This window comes from Myotis brandtii, unplaced genomic scaffold (assembly GCF_000412655.1).
Source record: "Myotis brandtii unplaced genomic scaffold, ASM41265v1 scaffold112, whole genome shotgun sequence".
Lineage (NCBI taxonomy): Eukaryota > Metazoa > Chordata > Mammalia > Chiroptera > Vespertilionidae > Myotis > Myotis brandtii.
In genome coordinates this window covers 12771787-12791331 of record NW_005353838.1, presented here as the reverse complement: position 1 = coordinate 12791331, position 19545 = coordinate 12771787, and the positions used below count along the sequence as shown (strand labels likewise).

Sequence of the window (19545 nt, the reverse complement as noted above, 5' to 3'; positions counted from 1 at the left end):
TATTGTATACGTCAAATGCAGAGGTTCTAATGCAATGTATAATATTCAAGGTGTACTCAATGAATGCAGGGTGAATTTATAGCTGACAGTGTGATTGAAGTTAACAGACATTTCCATTTCAGCAGTATTACTTACAATAAAGGAGGGAACAGATTTTTACCTGGACATCCAAAATGTTGAACAACTTATCAGTTTGGGGGATAAAAGAATTTGGGACCATTATTTCCACACTAACATTTGGAGCCATGCTAGGGCCTGTGTTGATAACCTGGTAAGAAGGGAAAAAAATGAAACTGTTAAATGTTTTCATAAATGTAAGTACAGATATAAATGAGCTCTTAGGCGAGCCCATCTGTTTCATGAAACATTTCTAGTGGTGGAGATTTGTAGTTGGCAGCTACACCACAAAGGGAGACAGAATGTTGACAGCGAGAACTTAAAAAAATTTGCTAAGAAGTACAACCTTTAGTCTTTACTCCCAGCTCTCTCCTTTTGCTATTAATTAGGACAGAATGTCCAGGCAGATGTTTTCTTGTAGTCTAAAGAAAGAGACATCAACAGTGTACATTTGTATGGCACATTCTGTATCTAAAATGCCATGACCAATCGGTCCTCATCACTATCCCATCAGATGGGGCAACATTTAATTATTTGCCAGCTCAAAAAAATGCTAAAAGGTGTTAGTCAACGATGCGCCCAAGATAAAAATGAAAAGAATTGGGACAAAACCTAGGTATTCTAATTTAAATCCTATGATGTTTTCACAACCCACTCTGTGCAGAGGGGATGTCAGCAGTAAGTGAATAAAATGTATTTTAATTCAGGGTTATTATAGTGCTGATACACTCAGAAAACCACAAAGGGGTAGGTTATTCGGTTTTAGAAAAAATTCAATAGGTTTTTAAAGAATAATGCATAAGGGAGTGGTATTTCATTATTGCTGATAAATTTGGGGATTGCAGATCCCTGTAAAAGGAAATTGGGCCAAAATATTGCCTCCTGAGAGCTTCACTATAAAACCAATACAAAGTCAGAAATGAGATGTACCACAATACCTGGATGAAACAGCATGGCTCACAGACTTGCAATACTGTTCTGAATGCGTATGATATAAATGAAGAAAGTGTCCCTGGCTTTGGGACATATGGTAATTGCTCAGCCATGCAAGCCCGGGGCAGTTTCAAAGGCAGTGCCCAGACCTTGAGACAAGTCTTCCCGATGCCTGCAAATAATCATTCTAACCTACAATACTTTCCATCCTTGTTTGCCGGGTAACATTTAGACCTCCAAGAACGTATTCATACTTACTCAGACTCACCAAACCTACAGGACTTCAAAGTAGAGGGCTAAATTTTTTCAATACTGCTGTGTGATAATATAACAAAAATGACTGTACTCAATAGGATTTCAAGGTCATTCTTCTTCCACAGATCTGGGGCAGGGCCCAGGAATTTGCATTTTGGACAAGCACTCCAAGTGATTCTGAATGCACATTTTGAAAAGCATTGCCTTACAAACTATCATGATGTACCGAAATCCAGACTCACACCCCATAGATTGTTACATAGCTCTAAGGATATTTGGGCAGTACTTTTGGTTCAAAAAATATTTTTGTGGACATTATCTCCAATTATTTACTAATCATCAACATCCATTATGCACCAAAAATATCAGTTGATAGTAAATAAACATTTTTAAGTTGTCTTTATATTAGTATACCAATATTTCTGGTTAATGACACTATTCTTTACCTTTTAAAAAGATTATTGAATAAATGAGACATCGCTTGCTACAGATAACCTATCTATGGCCTGAAAGGCTGACCAAGTAGACCCTAAATGGAGTTGACTTTACTTGGTCATTTTAGGGCTTTAAATGCTTCAACTAAGATGAGAGTTCACTGATTTGCACCTAAACATGCCTTCCCTTGGCCTATCCTGTTTGTTTGTTTTTTCTAGGCACCTCTAGCAGATTCTCTTCCTCCTATAACTTTGCTAGTTTCAAGTGTTACCTCTGTTCCTACTAGCTCATTCCCACCTGTACCGTAAGGAGATGTGGGCTTGAGTAAGAGGGATAGGAACAGTGGGAGGAAAGGGCATGGGTACCCATGTGGCAGCTCCTTCCTTATCCTAACCAAACTGTGCCGGCCCAAGGCTGAGGGACATCACAGGGATACGATGTCCTCTCGAGCAATGCACCAGTCACATTCTTTCAGTTTGTTACAAATATCAACACAACCAACTTTTCTTACATGGAAAGTGAAGTTCATTTTCTCTGTCATGCATGTTTCGGGCTCATGGTCCTCCTTTGATCCATACACAAGTGAAGTTGGATTTATAAACCTAATAGAAACAAATTCAAATTTAGTGTGTTTTTCAGTGTTACAGTCTCATTCATTTATTTATGAAGTATATATGGGATGTGTGCCAGGTGCCAGGCTGTGCTAGGTGCAAGGAGGCCAATATTCATAAGACACATGGCCCCACTTGAGATATGTAGTCTACTCGAACTTGGTTAATGGTCTTTCTTTTGATGAGGTATATAAACAGTCTTCCTCTACAGTTTGGATTACAGCTTATCCCTTAAATATGCTATAATTTAGACAATAGGCACTTTCTTTAGCACAATCAAATACTTTTGGTTTCTTGGTAAGATAGTAATTTTAGTAAAGAAGTTAATGAAATTAGAAAGCCCTGTGCTCTGACTTGGGTGACAGTATCTCTTTCCAACACTATGGCTCATTCTACTGATTTATGTAAATCTGGCAAATATGATATAAATTCTTAGCCTTTCCCAATGACTTCAATATGCTCCTATACTTCAATCTACCTTACCTATTTTTTGAGTTATTTCTTCCCATCTCCTAATTCCTGCTGGCTATTTGTAGTGAACCCAGATCTGGGGAACAATTTGAGCAGCAATAAGTATGGTAAAATTTTTGTTAGAACACAAAGTTGTTACTCTTTTACCTGTGATTATAAATATGTATGGTCAGTAGTGAACTTTAAGAAATACTTTTCTAGCCGAAACCGGTTTGGCTCAGTGGATAGAGCGTCAGCCTGCGGACTGAAAGGTCCCAGGTTTGATTCCGGTCAAGGGCATGTACCTGGGTTGCGGGCACATCCCCAGTAGGAGATGTGCAGGAGGCAGCTGATCGATGTTTCTCTCTCATTGATGTTTCTAACTCTCTATTCCTCTCCCTTTCTCTCTGTAAAAAATCAATAAAATATATTTAAAAAAAAAAAGAAATACTTTTCTAGGGAAATCCTGACTCCACAAGTTGCTTATATTTGGCAGCAGATATGAGGCAATGCAAATTAGGGACCCATTACACAGGTAAGAAATTAGAAATATTCAAATGTAGAGTAGGCAGGGTAATAGTTGCAGAACAGCCCTTGCTCAAAATAATAAGAAGTGGATAATGAAAAAAAGGGAGGATGCTCATTACAGGAAAATGAAGGAGGGCAGGCAAGACACCATTCAAAACCAAGAAACGTGCAACTGCTTCTCTTTGCTTCCCACTGACTTTCTAGGTCCTCATCTCCCTCAAATGGCTGCCTTTATCCCCTTGCGTTTTATATTTCACAAACCTGTTACCCTATTTCATCAGTTTCAGACACTGATATGTTTACTTTTATATAATTCTATGCCATCCTATGGGTGGCTAAAAGTTATTGGGGATGGTTTATATTTAGAGCAACAAGAAAAACTCACTTGTCCATTTTGTATTTATCTTCAATTGCATTCAAATGTATTTTTAAACAAAGATTAATAGCTTAAATAATTTCCAATAAAATCATTAAAGGTTTTCTTAAGACTCCTTTCATTCTTTCTTCATGCATGTCTTCCTTGCATCAGAGTCAGAACCACAGAAACAATTACTAAAATTATGAGGAATCAGTGACTACTGGCTCTGGGGCTATGGGTGAGGAACTCTGTGATTCACAGTTATTAAGAGCAGAAAAGAGCTGCAGACAGCTCTCTCCTACACAGGTTCTAGAGAGCAGTCGTTTGGTCAAGCCTGAGATTCTTGAAACTTCACACTTGCCACAGCCACTGAGTATGATCAAGCAAACTGTGCACTGCTCAACTCCCAGTGGCTGGGCCTGCGCTGGGGACCTCCAGACACGCCCCGCGCAAGGCTGGTCAGGCTCTTCCAGCAAGAAATCCCCTCCAGCTGGGCACTCGTGTGAGGTGGTCTCAGTGACAATTATATGATGGGGTAAAATAAGGAACAGCTGGGCAAGGGACTACAATGCTGCAGTAATCGTTAAGAGAGAGAAACAGCATCGAATCTTTAACCCTTTTCGGTCCAACCTCGAGGCTGACTCGACAGACCAGGCGCTAGGAGCAGGTCCAACGTCGAGCAATAAGAACATTAAAAAGTTCAACATTCAATCCCGTCAATTAATTTGGACCAGACTGTTTGAATTCAAAAAATAACATTGGACCGCAAAGGGTTAAGAAGTCTTTTATGTGCACTGCTCAACTCCCAGTGGCTGGGCCTGCGCTGGGGACCTCCAGACACGCCCCGCGCAAGGCTGGCCAGGCTCTTCCTGCAAGAAATCCCCTCCAGCTGGGCACTCGTGTGAGGTGGTCTCAGTGACAATTATATGATGGGGTAAAATAAGGAACAGCTGGGCAAGGGACTACACTGCTGTGGTAATTGTTAAGAGAAACAGCATCGAATCTTTAAGAAGTCTTTTAAATATGGTTTAGACTAATAATGGACAGGTAGGTACATTGTTATTAACTTAATTAGGGTACTCCTAAGGCTTAGGAAGAGCCACACTCAAGGGGCCAAAGAGCCGCATATGGCTCGCGAGCCGCAGTTTGCTGACCATGGGTTTAGACTAATAATGGACGCAGCTACAAGATTTAAAATGAGCTCTCCTCTCTAGAGGAGGCCTCAGTGTCTACTTACCCGTGCACAGTGAGCATGACTTCATACCTCAGAGGTACTGCCAAAGTCACTTTGTTAAGCTTCAGATGGTCCATCTCCCCTTCGTTTTTGCTACAGAAACAAACAGAAAACACCCTGTTAGAATGCATCCGGTACAAACACCATCTTCAGCGGAGAACTAGTTTTATACCATGTATACCTTATAAACTTGGAGGTGGGTTTAAATAATGCTTTTCGGGGAGTGGGGATAAAAGTGGTTGTGACAGACATTTTTATGACGGGGTTGGCAGAAATTTGCTTTCATTATTCACACTGTTTTTTTCTCCTATGCTGGTTAAAGGTTTGTGTCTTAGATCACATAAGAGAAGTTTTCTCTTGCAGACAATGGGACACTCCATGGTTTCCTGAAAGTCCCCTCCCAAAAATGTCAGGGGTCTGTTTCCTTCCGCACCATTATTCCTCACAGTGAAACCCACCAGGAGGCATGCACTGTGATGCTGAGATCCTCTTCTGCTCTGCTCAGGGAGCTCGCATCCAGCAGAAAGCTCACATCTACCTGCACACAGAGAAGGAAAGCACATTTAAAGAACAATCTAATACATGTTGATCATCTGAACTTGAATGTTTCTTAATAGTTTATACCCTGTGGGATGCCCAGCTGTCTAAACGATGTTCTAGAAACACAGGCTACCCCCCATTTGGACAGCGAGCTACAGGGAAGCGGTTGGGGTTTGTGGCGACTTGAAAGCACCAGCATTTCCACAAGTGACATTCAGAGACAAAGCCTCCTCCGAATGTAAAGACGGCCAGGTCCAGACAGACAGAATCGGAGATGCTTTAACAACTTGAGGGGGGACTCTTGCTAGAAACACCTTTCTGTATAGCGGAGGTAACATGCCTGGCAGATAGGACCACCTGGGGCAGGGCGGGGGAGTGTTGGGGAGGGGTGACACGGGAGCAGAATTCTGATCGACACATTCACGCCCCCCCCCCCACCTTTTAAAAAGAACATTGCCAAGAATATAAACACGATCTCAAAGGTCTCAAGCCCAGTTGGTTTTGGTTTGATCACTTAGCTATTTACCCTAAGAAAATAATAATAAATTATATATTTGTATGCATCATAAACATGGAAAAAAATAGAAAAATTTTGTATTAAAAATTATAAATGCTAAATGCTTACCCTTGAGAAATGATCTATATATATGTAACCAACATTACAGTCAATTTTTACTATGCCAGAGCTGTCTGTTACGTCACAGTTTATTTGCTTCTCTTCCTAAATAAACAAACAAACAAAATCAGTTGGTTTAGGTAGAAAAGGGAACAAGAAGTTTGTAACCCATGTTTAAGGATGGCTTTTGAAAAAACATCCCCAAAGAATTTACTTTCCTAGACAACTATTTTTGGAATAAACAGAAATGTAATCAAATGATATAATGTGTACATATGTGTCTAGGTTTATTCTAACATTCATGTAAATTCTCCACAGAATAATTTCTGGACTTGAGGCTTTCATCCAGGTTTGTGTATCCTTATTTAATTCAAGGCCCAGTTCCTCGTAAAATCATGAGGCAAGGAATCATAAGGTCTGTGTTTCATATCCCTCTTCTGTGTGGGATGTGAGAACGTGTTAAAGGTATATAATGCTATAACTGGAATCATCATAGTATAAATACGCACATATACATATCCCAATATTCCAGGGAGATATACATCTCTGTATGTATTTGTACAGATATGTATTTCCCTGAATATTTGAGTTTTCCCTCTTACTAGTGCAAACAAGCTCTTAACCCCTTAGGGAAAGGGGGAATAGATTTTTGTGAGAGGTCAAAGGCCTCTCAAAATGCCCTTAATGTGAGGAAATGGTCTCTGGATAATATCTGAGTAAGTTTGTGAAGGAATAGAGAAGCATCAAAGGAGAAAGAAGTTGAGGCTTTTGTCTTTGAAATTCAACCTTATTAATACCTCACTAGTGGATTTAAGTGCTCACAACTGAGGCACGGAGGTAAGAAAAGATCTCCAGGTGCTTTGAACCCTTTCAGGGAAGGAAAAACTTGCCTAAAATCTGGTCAACACCAGAATTTTGGATTTGTGGCATGTTTAGAGGTCCTTTGGGAACAAGACTGGGTGTATGAGCTTCAAATGCAGAGGGGTGACAATTTTGGATTTGTGGCATGTTTAGAGGTCCTTTGGGAGCAAGACTGGGTGTATGAGACTGGGTGTGGGAGTCCAGCAGGGAGGACCAATATTGCTTGTGCAGGAATCCAACCAAGAGCAGCAGCACCAAGCACCAGGAAGACGTACTAGTGAGAAAAGCAATGGCTTGGATAACTAGGCCTTTGTTTCTGGGAAGCAGGAGGCTGACTTTTTTTGATCTCGGATTCCAAGGAACTTGTCATTTTGATCAGGGGCATGAGAAAGTCTTAAAATTACTGGAAGCCAAAGGGGATGTCTAAAGAAATGCCAGATATTTAGACCTCAAATTGATGAAGTGATTTATACCATTTACATCTCTAAAAAACTAAGCAAAATATCATGTAGTATCATGCTATTGTGGTTTTCAATACTTACCAGATCTAAAATCTTAATGAGGTAAAGACCAGTGGGTAGTTTGATATGCAGAGTTGTTTCATATGCATCATCTCCAGCATTAAACAAGGACACATTCAACATTAATGTCTTCATACTTCCAACAGCGAGATAGGTTTTATTTTCGTATGGCCTAAAAATTAAGTACTATTATTTAGTTCTAATTTGGAAATAAAAATCCCATCTCTTCATTTATTTATCCCGAACATAAAATATTAATTTGAAAAAAACAATCAGAGGGAAATGACCACATGCAAGTAGATGCAAATCTATTTTTAAAAGAACTCAATTTCCCTTAGTTCAAATAAATTTGGTCATGTATTACTGGAGAAAAGTTTTTTAATTAGTTATAATTAAACTAGTCTGCTTTCTGTTATACTTTTTTTTTTGCCTTCATTGGCTAAAAATTAAGTACTATTATTTAGTTCTAATTTGGAAATAAAAATCCCATCTCTTCATTTATTTATCCCGAACATAAAATATTAATTTGAAAAAAACAATCAGAGGGAAATGACCACATGCAAGTAGATGCAAATCTATTTTTAAAAGAACTCAATTTCCCTTAGTTCAAATAAATTTGGTCATGTATTACTGGAGAAAAGTTTTTTAATTAGTTATAATTAAACTAGTCTGCTGTTATACTTTTTTTTTTGCCTTCATTGGTTGTTTCTTTTTTTAAAATAAATCTTTATTGTTGAAAGTATTACATATGTCCCCCTTCCGTCTTGCCCCCTCCCTCCCATGGACCTCCTCCAGCCCGCCCTGCCCCAGGCTTTTCCGATCCTATTGTCTGTGTCCATGGGTTATGCATATATGCATACAAAGTCTTTGGTTGATTACCTCCCACCCACCTCCCCTGTTTTCCCTCTGAGATTCCTCACTCGGTAATACTTCTTTTCTGCTTAACTTCTTGGTTCTATACTTTTAACACATTTTCCTCATTATTGTGCAACATATTTCTAAAAGCAAAGTATGTTTTTCCTATCTTTCTTTATTCTTGAATAGACATTGAATTAGCTGCTGCCCAAACCAAAGGGGAGAATGGGGATAACTGGAAGAAAAGGAGAACAAGAGTATTGCCACCAAAATACAACATGTTTTGGTGGAAGTGAGCATGGCATGAGAAAGGACGGCTATTCTCAGCAAGTGAATCCAACTGAGATCTGTAGAGTAGAATCCATTTCATAAGACAGGCTGGTCACCTCTATGGATAATGAGACCAAATTAACAGACGTGTAGAAGTGCCTCACTGTGCTGTGAACTGGAAAGAGAAGATCGCCCCAAATCTAGACACGTGAGTGAGATCAACTTCTGGCTCTGGCCCCCGTTTTTCTGGAGGGGGGTGGTGTAATTAACATTTTTAAGCCTCAATCACGTCACCTGTAATAACTACTATTCATTGAAGATGTGGGTCATGGAATCCTCAGAGCAACACATTTATAGATGAGGAACTGGAGGCTTAAAGACTTATTCAAGGTCTCTCACAGCTAAAAAGTTTCAAAGCAAATGCAAATCTCTTCACTTACACAGCCCATTCTCTTTACCAATGAGAGACTGAGAAGAGCTGAATGCTAAAGAAGACTTTTGCTACACTATGATTCTATAAGCTTTCCTTAAAGACAGATGTTCCTAGATATCCAAGAATTTAGAAATAGTAGTTCAACCAGATAAGGGTGTGACCCAAAGCAAAAGACCAGATGACAATAATCATAACTACACAAAAGGTAAAACATTCACTTAGCACTTTAAAGTTTAGAAAGTTTCCTTAAGAAAGTAAGCATTTCTATACTACATTCATGTGACCTGTACCCTGCATTCACAACTACTCAATTGACCAAGAAATTAATGGCAGCATCAATACGAAAGTGTATAGTTTTGAGGAATGAATTATTAATTTCCATGAGCTTCAGAATGAAAACAAAATTATAATTTGGGGCACATTTCTCCACTTTTATACCTTTAGTATAACTCTAAGAAATGGAACCATTTACTTAATACCTACTAGTAAAAGGTCTTCCCCTCTTATCTTGATTTTTTCCTGTTTTAAACTTATCAAGGTAGAACATAAACATAGCAAAATTCACATATTCCAAGTTGCAGCCCAATTAATTTTTACAAACTAAATACAGGCATGAAACCAGCACCCAGATCAAGAGAAAGGTATTACCAGTCCCATTAGAAATAAGCACTTCCCTCCAGTTACCTCCCCCACCTATTGCCTTGCTTTTACCAGTACAGACTGGCTTTGCCCACTTTTATATTTCACATCAGTGAATTCATAAAGTATGTGATTTTTCTTTACTCAAAATTTAAATAATCAGGCCTTCTTTACTTAAAAGTTTGTTTGTAAAATTAATCTATATTGACTTGTGAATTGTTTATTCTCACTGATATATATATACATATATATACATATGAGGCCTGGTGCATGAAATTCATGCACGGGGAAGTGGGGGAGTCCCCTCAGCCCAGACTGCACCCTTTCCAATCCAGGACCGAGCGAGGAGCTAAGCCCCTCGCCCGCCCAACCGGCCCCGTCTGGTGAAGAGCGAAGGCCTGGGTTCCAGGCGCTGTGGGAAAACTGGTGCCAGCAGCCAGGGGCCGCCATCTTGGCTGACAGTTAATTTGCATAAGGATATGCTGATTAGCCAATGGGAAGGGTAGCTCGTACGCCAATTACCATGTTTCTCTTTTATTAGTGTAGATTCCATTTTGTAAATATACAACATTTTACTTATCCATTCACATTGTATTTATCCATTCAACTATCCGGCAATTTCTAGTTTGGCTCGATTACAGTCTCTTGGTGAACATATCTATGTAATTCTGTTGGGTCTCTCTAAGAGCAGACCCTTATGGTTTGTAACCCAGAATTAATTCCTTAAAATGCTACATCTTGGCTTATTTTAGCAACCAGCTTAAATTATACTAACTGTATTTAAATAACAAAATATACCATAAGGAACTATATTTAAGTAACCCAAAATAAAGATATACTACAGAACTCTCATATAAAAAGCAAGCATACTATGAGCAGGGGTTCAAAAACTGCTGCCAGAAGGCCCAGTTCAGACCTCTGCCTGGTTTTGTAAATAGCGGCTTCATGGAACGCAGCCACGCTCGTTCATCTGTGGCCGCTTTTACACGACGGATGCCAGCAGAGTTGAGTAGCTGAGCGAGATCTCCGTCCCACAAAGCCTAAAACAGTCACTATCTGTCCCTTGATGGAAAAAAGTGTGCCAGCTTCTGCCATTGAGCAGTCTGATGGATAAGTGTAATTAATAAGCATACAAAATAATATCACTGTGTTTAAAATCTATTCTGTGTTATTCTGACAACCACAGAGGCTCACTTCAAACAGCCTGGGATACAGAATTAGAGAAAATGCCTCTCTAGGCCTCACAGTTCCTTGGCTGGTCCCGGAGGCATCAAGGAGAAAGGAATGAAGAACGTGCCCACGTGCAGCCTCCCCAGCTCCTGACCCCTGGCGAGAAGCTGGATGTTTCGGGAAGGATGTGCAGTGACTAACAAAGCCGTCATTCTAAACCTTTTCAGGGTGGAACAATCTGACTCCGTGACGGCGTGTTTTAGAGAAGGGCTGTGATTCACCCATTCCTGTGTGGTAAACCGTGTTACATAAGCACGCATCTGCTTGGTGGCACCGTGCTAACCGGCAGAGAAGAAATGCGCAGGAACATGGCCGTCCTGCATTCCCCCCGCTGTTCTCTAATCATGTTACAACGGAAGGAGCCTAGGAGGTTCTAAAAGTGAACTTCAGCTTGACATTAAAGTTTAATTAAGACTTGAAGAAGAGCTGCCTAGAAATAGACGTTTGTAAAATATTCTGGCACGTAACCAAAGCATTAGTCACCGAACACCTTTGGGAAAGGAGCTGGCACTTAGACAAGCAACAGAAGGTGAAAGCGTTGCATAAACAGCCAGGTTCCCAGACAACAGCAAATTAAAGAGAAACACAATGTTCACATTTCAGCAGCCAGACTCCTGGTTTAGTTTCCATTTTTAAGCTATTTTGTCACATAGTCATAATTATGATTCTACTCTTTTTGTGAAAATATACATCATGTTGTATCTTGATTCATTAACAAGGTGCCGTCGGAATGATACCCACCAGCTTTGTATGGGAGACATAACAAAGGACCAGGTGCACATCTGCAAGTGCGACAAGGCTGCACCAGAGCTCTCCCCAGAAATCAGAGTTCATTTTTCATTAGAACACGCATAATGCAGACTTGAAATTTACCAAGCAGCCTAGAATCCATGGAATTTAAACAAATCAAGGTACTGTGTACATAGAGAATCACAACTTAATAAGTGAGAGAGGAAAAATAGAAAAATGATGTATTTTAGCACCAAGCACTATGTTTTTCTTGAGTGAATGACATTGTTTTATTTTTCAAGAAATGCACCCCAAGTCTTAGTCTAATGAATGTACTTTGCCTAGATAACACAAATTAGTGCCTTCCCGGCTAACGTTTTTTAAGATGGTAGGATAAAGTATAATGTAAGCTGATATGTACCTGTGTCCAGATGCATGAGTCACTTATTTGACAACATGTAGCCTGCTGCAGATGGCTTGCAGGTCCAACAGATCTTAGTATAATAAGAAACCCTTGAAGCCCCTTTAATAAACAACATTTCTGGCCTGGTCCTCATCGCTTCTAATTTGGATGGTCTGGGGGTCTAGGAAACCTGCATTTCTAAGTGATTCTCGTAAAAGTGACTCAAAGGCCACAGCTTGAGAAACACGGCTGTACCCTCAGTTGCCTGCCATTTAAAATTATAATGGACTTGATATTTAGATGTTAAGAAATAGTATCATTTCAAATTAATGATGCAAATTAACCATAATGTAATAGCTTATTGTGAAAAAATACATAATGAATAAAAAATAACAATTCGATTATATTAATATTGACCTCTTAATTCAAGATGTATTTTCATTATTCCGAAAAGAAGCATTCTTGGTAAATTTCTGTACAAATTTTAATGTCCCATTTTCTAATAGGTCAGAGGGATTTGCAATGAAAGATGACAAAGGTGACAGTGGGAGTTTCTGATTTAAGAAAATAAAACACTACTATTTGTAGCTGAGATAAGCTTTCCCACACACAACTCTACTTATCAAAGGCCCATGGCAGCAAAAACACTAAGAACACTAAGCATTTTAGGAAGAAAATAAATACACAAATGGGAAGGCTATACATTTTTCAGCTAATACATCAACAAAGGCAGCACACTACATGCTGGGGTGCAAAGTAGTTAGTAGTCACTGTTTTTGGACTAGAAGAACAGCCAATCTGGATAATTAAGTATAAAGTCCAATTATTAATCAAATAGGTTAGGGCTTCTTGGCCCTCAATTGTGGATGCTCAAGGCTATACTGGCATTGCTTAAGTGAAAAGAATTAATTTATTCTCTGCCATATGTGTTCCTACCCAGCAGGGTACTCAACACTGTTTTTGAACCTTTTCACTCATTCCTAGTTGACTTCCTATCCCATTTATCATAATAGCTATTTTGAGCTTTTTCCCCCATGCCTTTCACGTTCCCAGATCTATCCTAAAGACCCCCACTTTCCATAGATGAGCCTACTTTTTTGTATTCTGGCCATCCATGAATTCTCTACATTTTATTTCCTTCCACACTGAGTTTCTTAATTAATGTCAAACATCTTTTCATACCTGTTCAGCTCAAGATAAGGACAATTTTAATTTCTTCCTAAAGCTAACTCCTCCACTTGAGTCGATCTCATTATATACTGTTGTTTTTTTAGAACCTTGTTCCATTCTCAGCAAACACCTATTAGTCACTGACAGTGTTCCAGATATTGTTTGGGGCAAAGTCAACACAAAGATGAAAAGACAGGAACCTGCCTTGAAGCAGCTTCCAGGATGGCGTGGAGACAGACAATAATGGTAGTGAGTGGCAAGTGCAGTGGGACTAGGGGCACAGGAGGACTTAGGTTTATGTACCTGGAGACAAAAGGGACTTCACCTAGGAAACAGCTGAGATTTGCAAGATAAATAAAAATTAATCAAGTAGATACGTTGGAGAAGTGAAACCAAGAAGTGAAACCATTCAGAGTTCGGGAGAGCAAGGTGTGGCAAAGCAACTCTAAGTCCCAGGGAGTTGGTGAGAAAACACTAAGGAGTTTAGAGTTTAGGTTATAATGAACCAGTGAAACACTGTTATCGGAGGTGTATGTGAGAAAGCTCACTCTGGAAACATCATGGTAGAGGGATTAAAATAATGTTAAAATAGGAGACCAGTAGTTGAGAAAGCAGGAAAGCCTGTGAGCTATGTAGAATATTCAGTGCTTGGCATGAAGCAATAGCAGTAGAGACAGAATTATGATGAAAAAAACCCCCATCAATAACATCTATGTGGTTATTATAGGACTTACTAACTTATTGAATAGTAGGGTTAAGAAAGGGGGAAGAATGCAGATTGAGCTCCAGAGGACATGTCCAATAGACAACTGGATGTGTGGGTGTGGAACTCAGAGACACTGATTTGGGCATTCGCAGTGTAGGCAGACCAGGTGAGGTCACAGTTGTAGGTAAGATAGCCAGGGAAAATATGGGAGTGTGAGAAAGGGGTGAGAAAACCATTGGGGAATCAATAGAGCCCAAATCAAATATCTCCAAAGACAATTGAGAAGGAGAGGCTAGAAAAGGAGAAGGGAGTAGGGTGTCATCATGGAAATTAAAGCAAAAGACATTCAAAAGAGGAAGTGAAAAGCTGTCAAATGCTTCAGAGAGTTCAAATAGGTACAAAAAGTGCCCCTTGGATTTAAGTAGAAAAATTCTCTCTCCAATTTCTTTCTTTCCCTGCCTCTGCATGATTAAGTAACATGATAAAGCCACTTGTTCCCAGTATATTTTCTTCCCTAAGCCCTTTCCCTGTCATTCAGCTACTACTAGACTGAAATTTCCATCTTACAAATTGCCACTGATATTTTTTCCACAAGTCACATTTTAAATGCCAACTCCCATGAGCTTTCTCAGTCATTATGCTATCTGGTCTCTCCACAAATTTTACAATATGAAGTCCCTCTTTTTATAGTGGCTATTTCACAGTGTACTCAGTTTTCCTCTTAGTTCTCTTCAGTGTCCTACAGGGACTCCCTATTTGTGTTAAGCTCTTTAAATAAAACTGTCCCCCCAAGAGTTAATCTTTAGTTCTTTTCTCTGTGAAGTGCACAATTCACCTCCTCCACCCCCAAGCATTCTCACAAGTCAGGAATGTGTAGAGCACTTCACAGTATTCCTGGAGAGCTGAAGTCCCACCAAATGCAACATGCCCCCATTAAACGTGCTGCCTTTGTAGACTTACCTCCCAATATAATTTCCCATTTTTTCTGTCCTGTCACTGATGCCTCTTTCTCCTCCTTCATTTCCCAGACATCGTCATCCCTCAACCTGCGCCGTGCATTCTATCCCTGATCCTCATTTTCATGTCTGCCCTCTGATATGCAAAATAATTTCAACATAGGGGATCTAACATGACAAAATGATAATGGTTTATTTCCCATAATAAAATAATGACAGCAGTCAACAGTTTTCTAGTGTTCTCTACATGTTAGCTACTATTCTAAGCACATTGCATAAGTTTTCTTCTGTTTCCCCTTCTCTGAATTTAGAAGAACAAGAGGGTTTATTCCCTCTCAAAGGTGTCATATATATTTAGGAATTTCTTTGTTTTATACATCAGTCTGAACTATGTAATCATTTTTCTGAGTGACACAAAACTAAGCATCATGTAGTGAAGGTTAGCTCATTTTGCCATCAAAACTCTAGTAGTAAGAGGCACTGACAAATGTCTAAAACACGACTAAAATTCTAATGAGGATGACTTGAGCAGTCAAATCCTAAAATATCTCTTTAGGTACCAACAAAAGATTAAGACATGCTTCATAAAGCCTTGGTGTTCACATATTCTTGTTCTTTCGAAAAGTGATAATCTCTCTCAGTTGAATCCTGTTCTTTTCCAGTTCTTTAAATGCTGCTAACCCCCAAGTATTAGTTCTTAGGCATTTTCTCTTTGAAAACCACATGCACACCCATGATCCCATCTTGATGAATAACAAAGAGTAAACTAGACTTACTTCAAAAATCCAATTTTCCCAGAAACTTGTAAATCAGCAGAACAATTTTCATGGGCACAAAACCTTGCAAAGTTTATCTGGAAATAAAATATGACAGTATTTTATTGTTAGTTCAGTTAGTAGGCATATTTCTGTTTTTTTAAAAATAGACATCTATGATACATGAGAAGAATAAAATTAATAAATCAGATTGATAACTCGTTTTATCATTTTTTGAGGAGTTCAATATGAGAATTAATTAGTAGGTTTAAATGAAAAATAATTATTGGACTAAAAGAACTAAGTTCTTCTAATAGGCAAATTTAAAAACTAAATTTGTTAGGTGGGAAAAAGGATGTTTTTCTTTCATAATAGTTGTAAGAAAAATTTTTAAACCAAACTTTGGTGGTAATCTATGTAAGTATTTAAAACCCATGCTGCCGAGATGTTCTTTGTCAGGTTCTTCTTAATTTTCTGATGCTTTGATTCCACTTACTATGTATGGGCCTGGCACTTAATTTTGCAGCGATTTTATGTTTGTTGAAAAGAAACAAATTGTAGAAATTTAGAAATTTCACCTTAAGAACACATTGAACAAAAGTAAATGATAGCATATCATACCTCTGAGCATTTTAATAGGACCAGGAGATACTATAAGGTACATGGAAGACCTGAGTTTAAAAAGTTAGACAAAGAAAAAACGTAGAAAGAGCAGGGAGGGGTGGGGGGGAAGAAAAATGAGAGGCAAAGGTGAAAAACAATGAGATGCAGAAAAGAAAGAAATCTGGAAACTCAGAGAAATGAGCCAGGTACATGAAATGGCAAAGGACTAGAGTGTTGTCAAATTGCATGTCAGATCACAGACTGCCTATACAGGGGCAGCACAAGGAGAGTGTCAATCTTTCTCTAAATGATTAGGTAAATACGATTTTTTCTATCACTCTTACTTATAAAACAGGTTGTTATAAGAGTTAAAATGTTAATTATTATAACTACAAACTGTTTAGGTTTTGGCTTGTGCACTTACAATAAAACACATTTAAAGGTACTTGCTATTGAAAAGTGAAGTCAAACAGAAGACTGAAAAAACTAACTTCTAGAAATATTTTTATATATGGGTATAAAGAAAATTTGCTCTTAAGCTATTATCTTTATTCAATCTAATATTGTAGACTAGACATTGGTGATTGTAAGCTCAAATTTCAAAGTGACTTAGGGGCAATTTTGTTGGGACAGGAAATGAACTAGACCTTAAAACGTCCCTTTAAAAAAATATATATATTTAATTGATTTTTTACAGAGGACAGGAGAGAGACTGAGAGAGAACATCGATCTGCTGCCTCCTGCACACCTCCTACTGGGGATGTGTCCCCAACCAAGGTACATGCCCTTGACCGGAATTGAACCTGGGACCCTTCAGTCCACAGGCTGTAAAACGTCCCTTTTATCTTTTACACTCTGTGTGCCATTAGCGAACATTTTAATGAATGTTTTTACCATGTCCCCAAACATCCTGTTGACTATGTCTTTGTGTCATTGGATAGAAAAGTTATGAACAACTGGACTCCCAGAAATACACACTCGGTCAGTGAATCTGATATATTTTGAGATAAACTGGAAAAAGCAGTTCACTGGTTAGAATGCAGGATCCATCCCAAAATGCAGCCAGTGCTGGGATGGGACTAGAAACCATACAGTTAAATTTTAAAAGAGAAACTATTGTGTAACATAAATACATATGCCTATAAATGAGCAAAACCCAGCAAGGGAATTAGACTAACAAGACATGAGTGATTCATGGGTGGGGTGAGTGAGAGGGAGACACAAATGGGAGAGAAGAGACAGAAAAAGAGGAAGATAAACTAAACACACATGATAACACAGAATAACCAACTCATGAACGCAACTCACTCCCACTATGAGTGCTCTCTAGTAATATACTTTCTTTCCTGGCAAGACATCGAGAGAAAATTAACATTTTATGTAGTATACTAGAGGCCTGGTGCATGAAAGTCATGCACTTGGGGTGGGGGGGCGCACGTCCTTCAGCCCAGCCTGCACCCTCTTGCAGTTCGGGAGCCCTCGGGGGATGTCCGACTGCTGGCTTAGGCTCGCTCCACCACTGCTGGGCTGGCCAGCTGTGAGCCGGGCTTCTGGCTGAGCAGTGCTCCTGCTGTGGGAGTGCACTGAGCACCAGGGGGCAGCTCCTCTATTGAGCGTCTGACCCCTGGTGGTCAGTTTGCGTCATAGCGACTAGTCATTCTGCTGGTTGATTTGCATATTAGCCTTTTATTATATAGGATGAGAAACCACTGCTATGACTAAATGCACATTTTAAAATATCCAGTTCAATATCCTGAAGGAAATATAAAAAATAAAAATGAAAATGAAAAACAAGACATACCATAAATCTTTTTATACAAAAGTTTTATACAATTTAAAAAAAAATAGTTCATTTTCCTAGAATTATGTAATACTTCAAAAAAAGGAAATATAAAAAATAAAAATGAAAATGAAAAACAAGATATACTATAAATCTTTTTATACAAAAGTTTTATACAATTTTTTAAAAAATTAGAGTTCATTTTCCTAGAATTATGTATTACTTCAAAAAAACAATTTTTAGTTACATGTCACAATTTTTGAATAAAAGAAAATATTCTTACTGTTTTTTCAATTATGTCTTTTTCTTTCTTTTGCTGAAGAATTGGCTGGAGTGGTGGGAATTCCTTTATACTTCGTTTACTGGTGATATCATGCCCAAGGTGGTAAGCAGCTACAATCTGAATTGGATTGAGGATGTCTCGCACATCTTTCTAAGGAAATTTAAAACCATATGAATTAAAAATAAAGAGAAGAATGTAAATTTAAAAAATAGCTCTTCCTTTCCTGCATAAGGCCAAACACAACACATGGAAGTAAAAAAATCTTACCTTTTAATCTAAAGTATTTTTAAAAAATGTGAATGTCTATATTTTTCACATTACAAAAACATTCATGTGTTTAGGAAAAAACCCAAAAATAGCATAAAAATAAAAAACTATAACCATCTAACAATATATAAAGGTCTACATTGAGCATATTTTCTTCCATGGTATTTTCTATGCATACTTTTTATAACATAGCATTTTTCATTATAAACTCATTGTAGATCATTTCAAAGTACTAATGAACATTTTATTCTATTTAACATTGCCCTCTAATAGAACTGTAGAAATATAATCTCTCAATTTATTCAAGTTTTCTTTTTAGATCTTTCAGTGTATTTTTATATAATTTGATTCATTTGCTTTCACATTTATTATGAAACATATCCTTTTATGGACCTTTCCAATTATCCTTTCTAACAGGTTATGGATGGTAATAGCAAAGTTGCTTGTTTTATATATTCAATATTTTATCCTATTCACTATACTGAATCTTTTTGCTAGTTTTATAACTTTTCTAGGATTATTGTTTTCACACTTCACAAGAAAAGAACTCTTGAATTTATTTATCAATTACACAGAAATTGTAGCCCATTCGGAATCCCTTATATTCTGTATGCATTCTCATAAATTTAGTTTCTTACTAATTTTTAGTTGTAATTGACAGCCTTTCTAGTGAGTAATGCGATGGGCCAGTTTTCTATTTATCTATAGATACCCCAGGATAGGAATATGGCTTAAACATCACCATCTAAAAGCAAAAGCAAAAGCAAACAAAAAGTAAAATAACTAAAAAACAAACAAAAAATTATTTTCAAAGCTCATAAATTAATAATCTCTAATGGATAATAAAACAACAACACCCTATTATACTAATTAATGTTGTACTAATTATATCTATAGTAACTTGACACCATCAATGAAAAGGAATAGGAAAAAAACCAAGACAGCGGCATAGGTAAACACAGAGATTGCTGCCTCGCACAACCACTTCAAGAATACAACTAAAAGAC

General features: G+C 38.1%; 1 protein-coding gene across 1 annotated transcript in view; it reads right to left on the bottom strand.

The window, feature by feature from the left end:
* The window catches only part of ITGA4 (integrin, alpha 4 (antigen CD49D, alpha 4 subunit of VLA-4 receptor)), an 84427-nt gene that overhangs the window by 4053 nt on the left and 60829 nt on the right, over positions 1-19545 (bottom strand). The window contains 8 exon segments of the mRNA XM_014547157.1: positions 161-268; positions 2252-2342; positions 4925-5014; positions 5380-5459; positions 6087-6182; positions 7481-7631; positions 15627-15703; positions 18272-18421. Coding sequence (XP_014402643.1) covers positions 161-268; positions 2252-2342; positions 4925-5014; positions 5380-5459; positions 6087-6182; positions 7481-7631; positions 15627-15703; positions 18272-18421 — 843 coding nt within the window.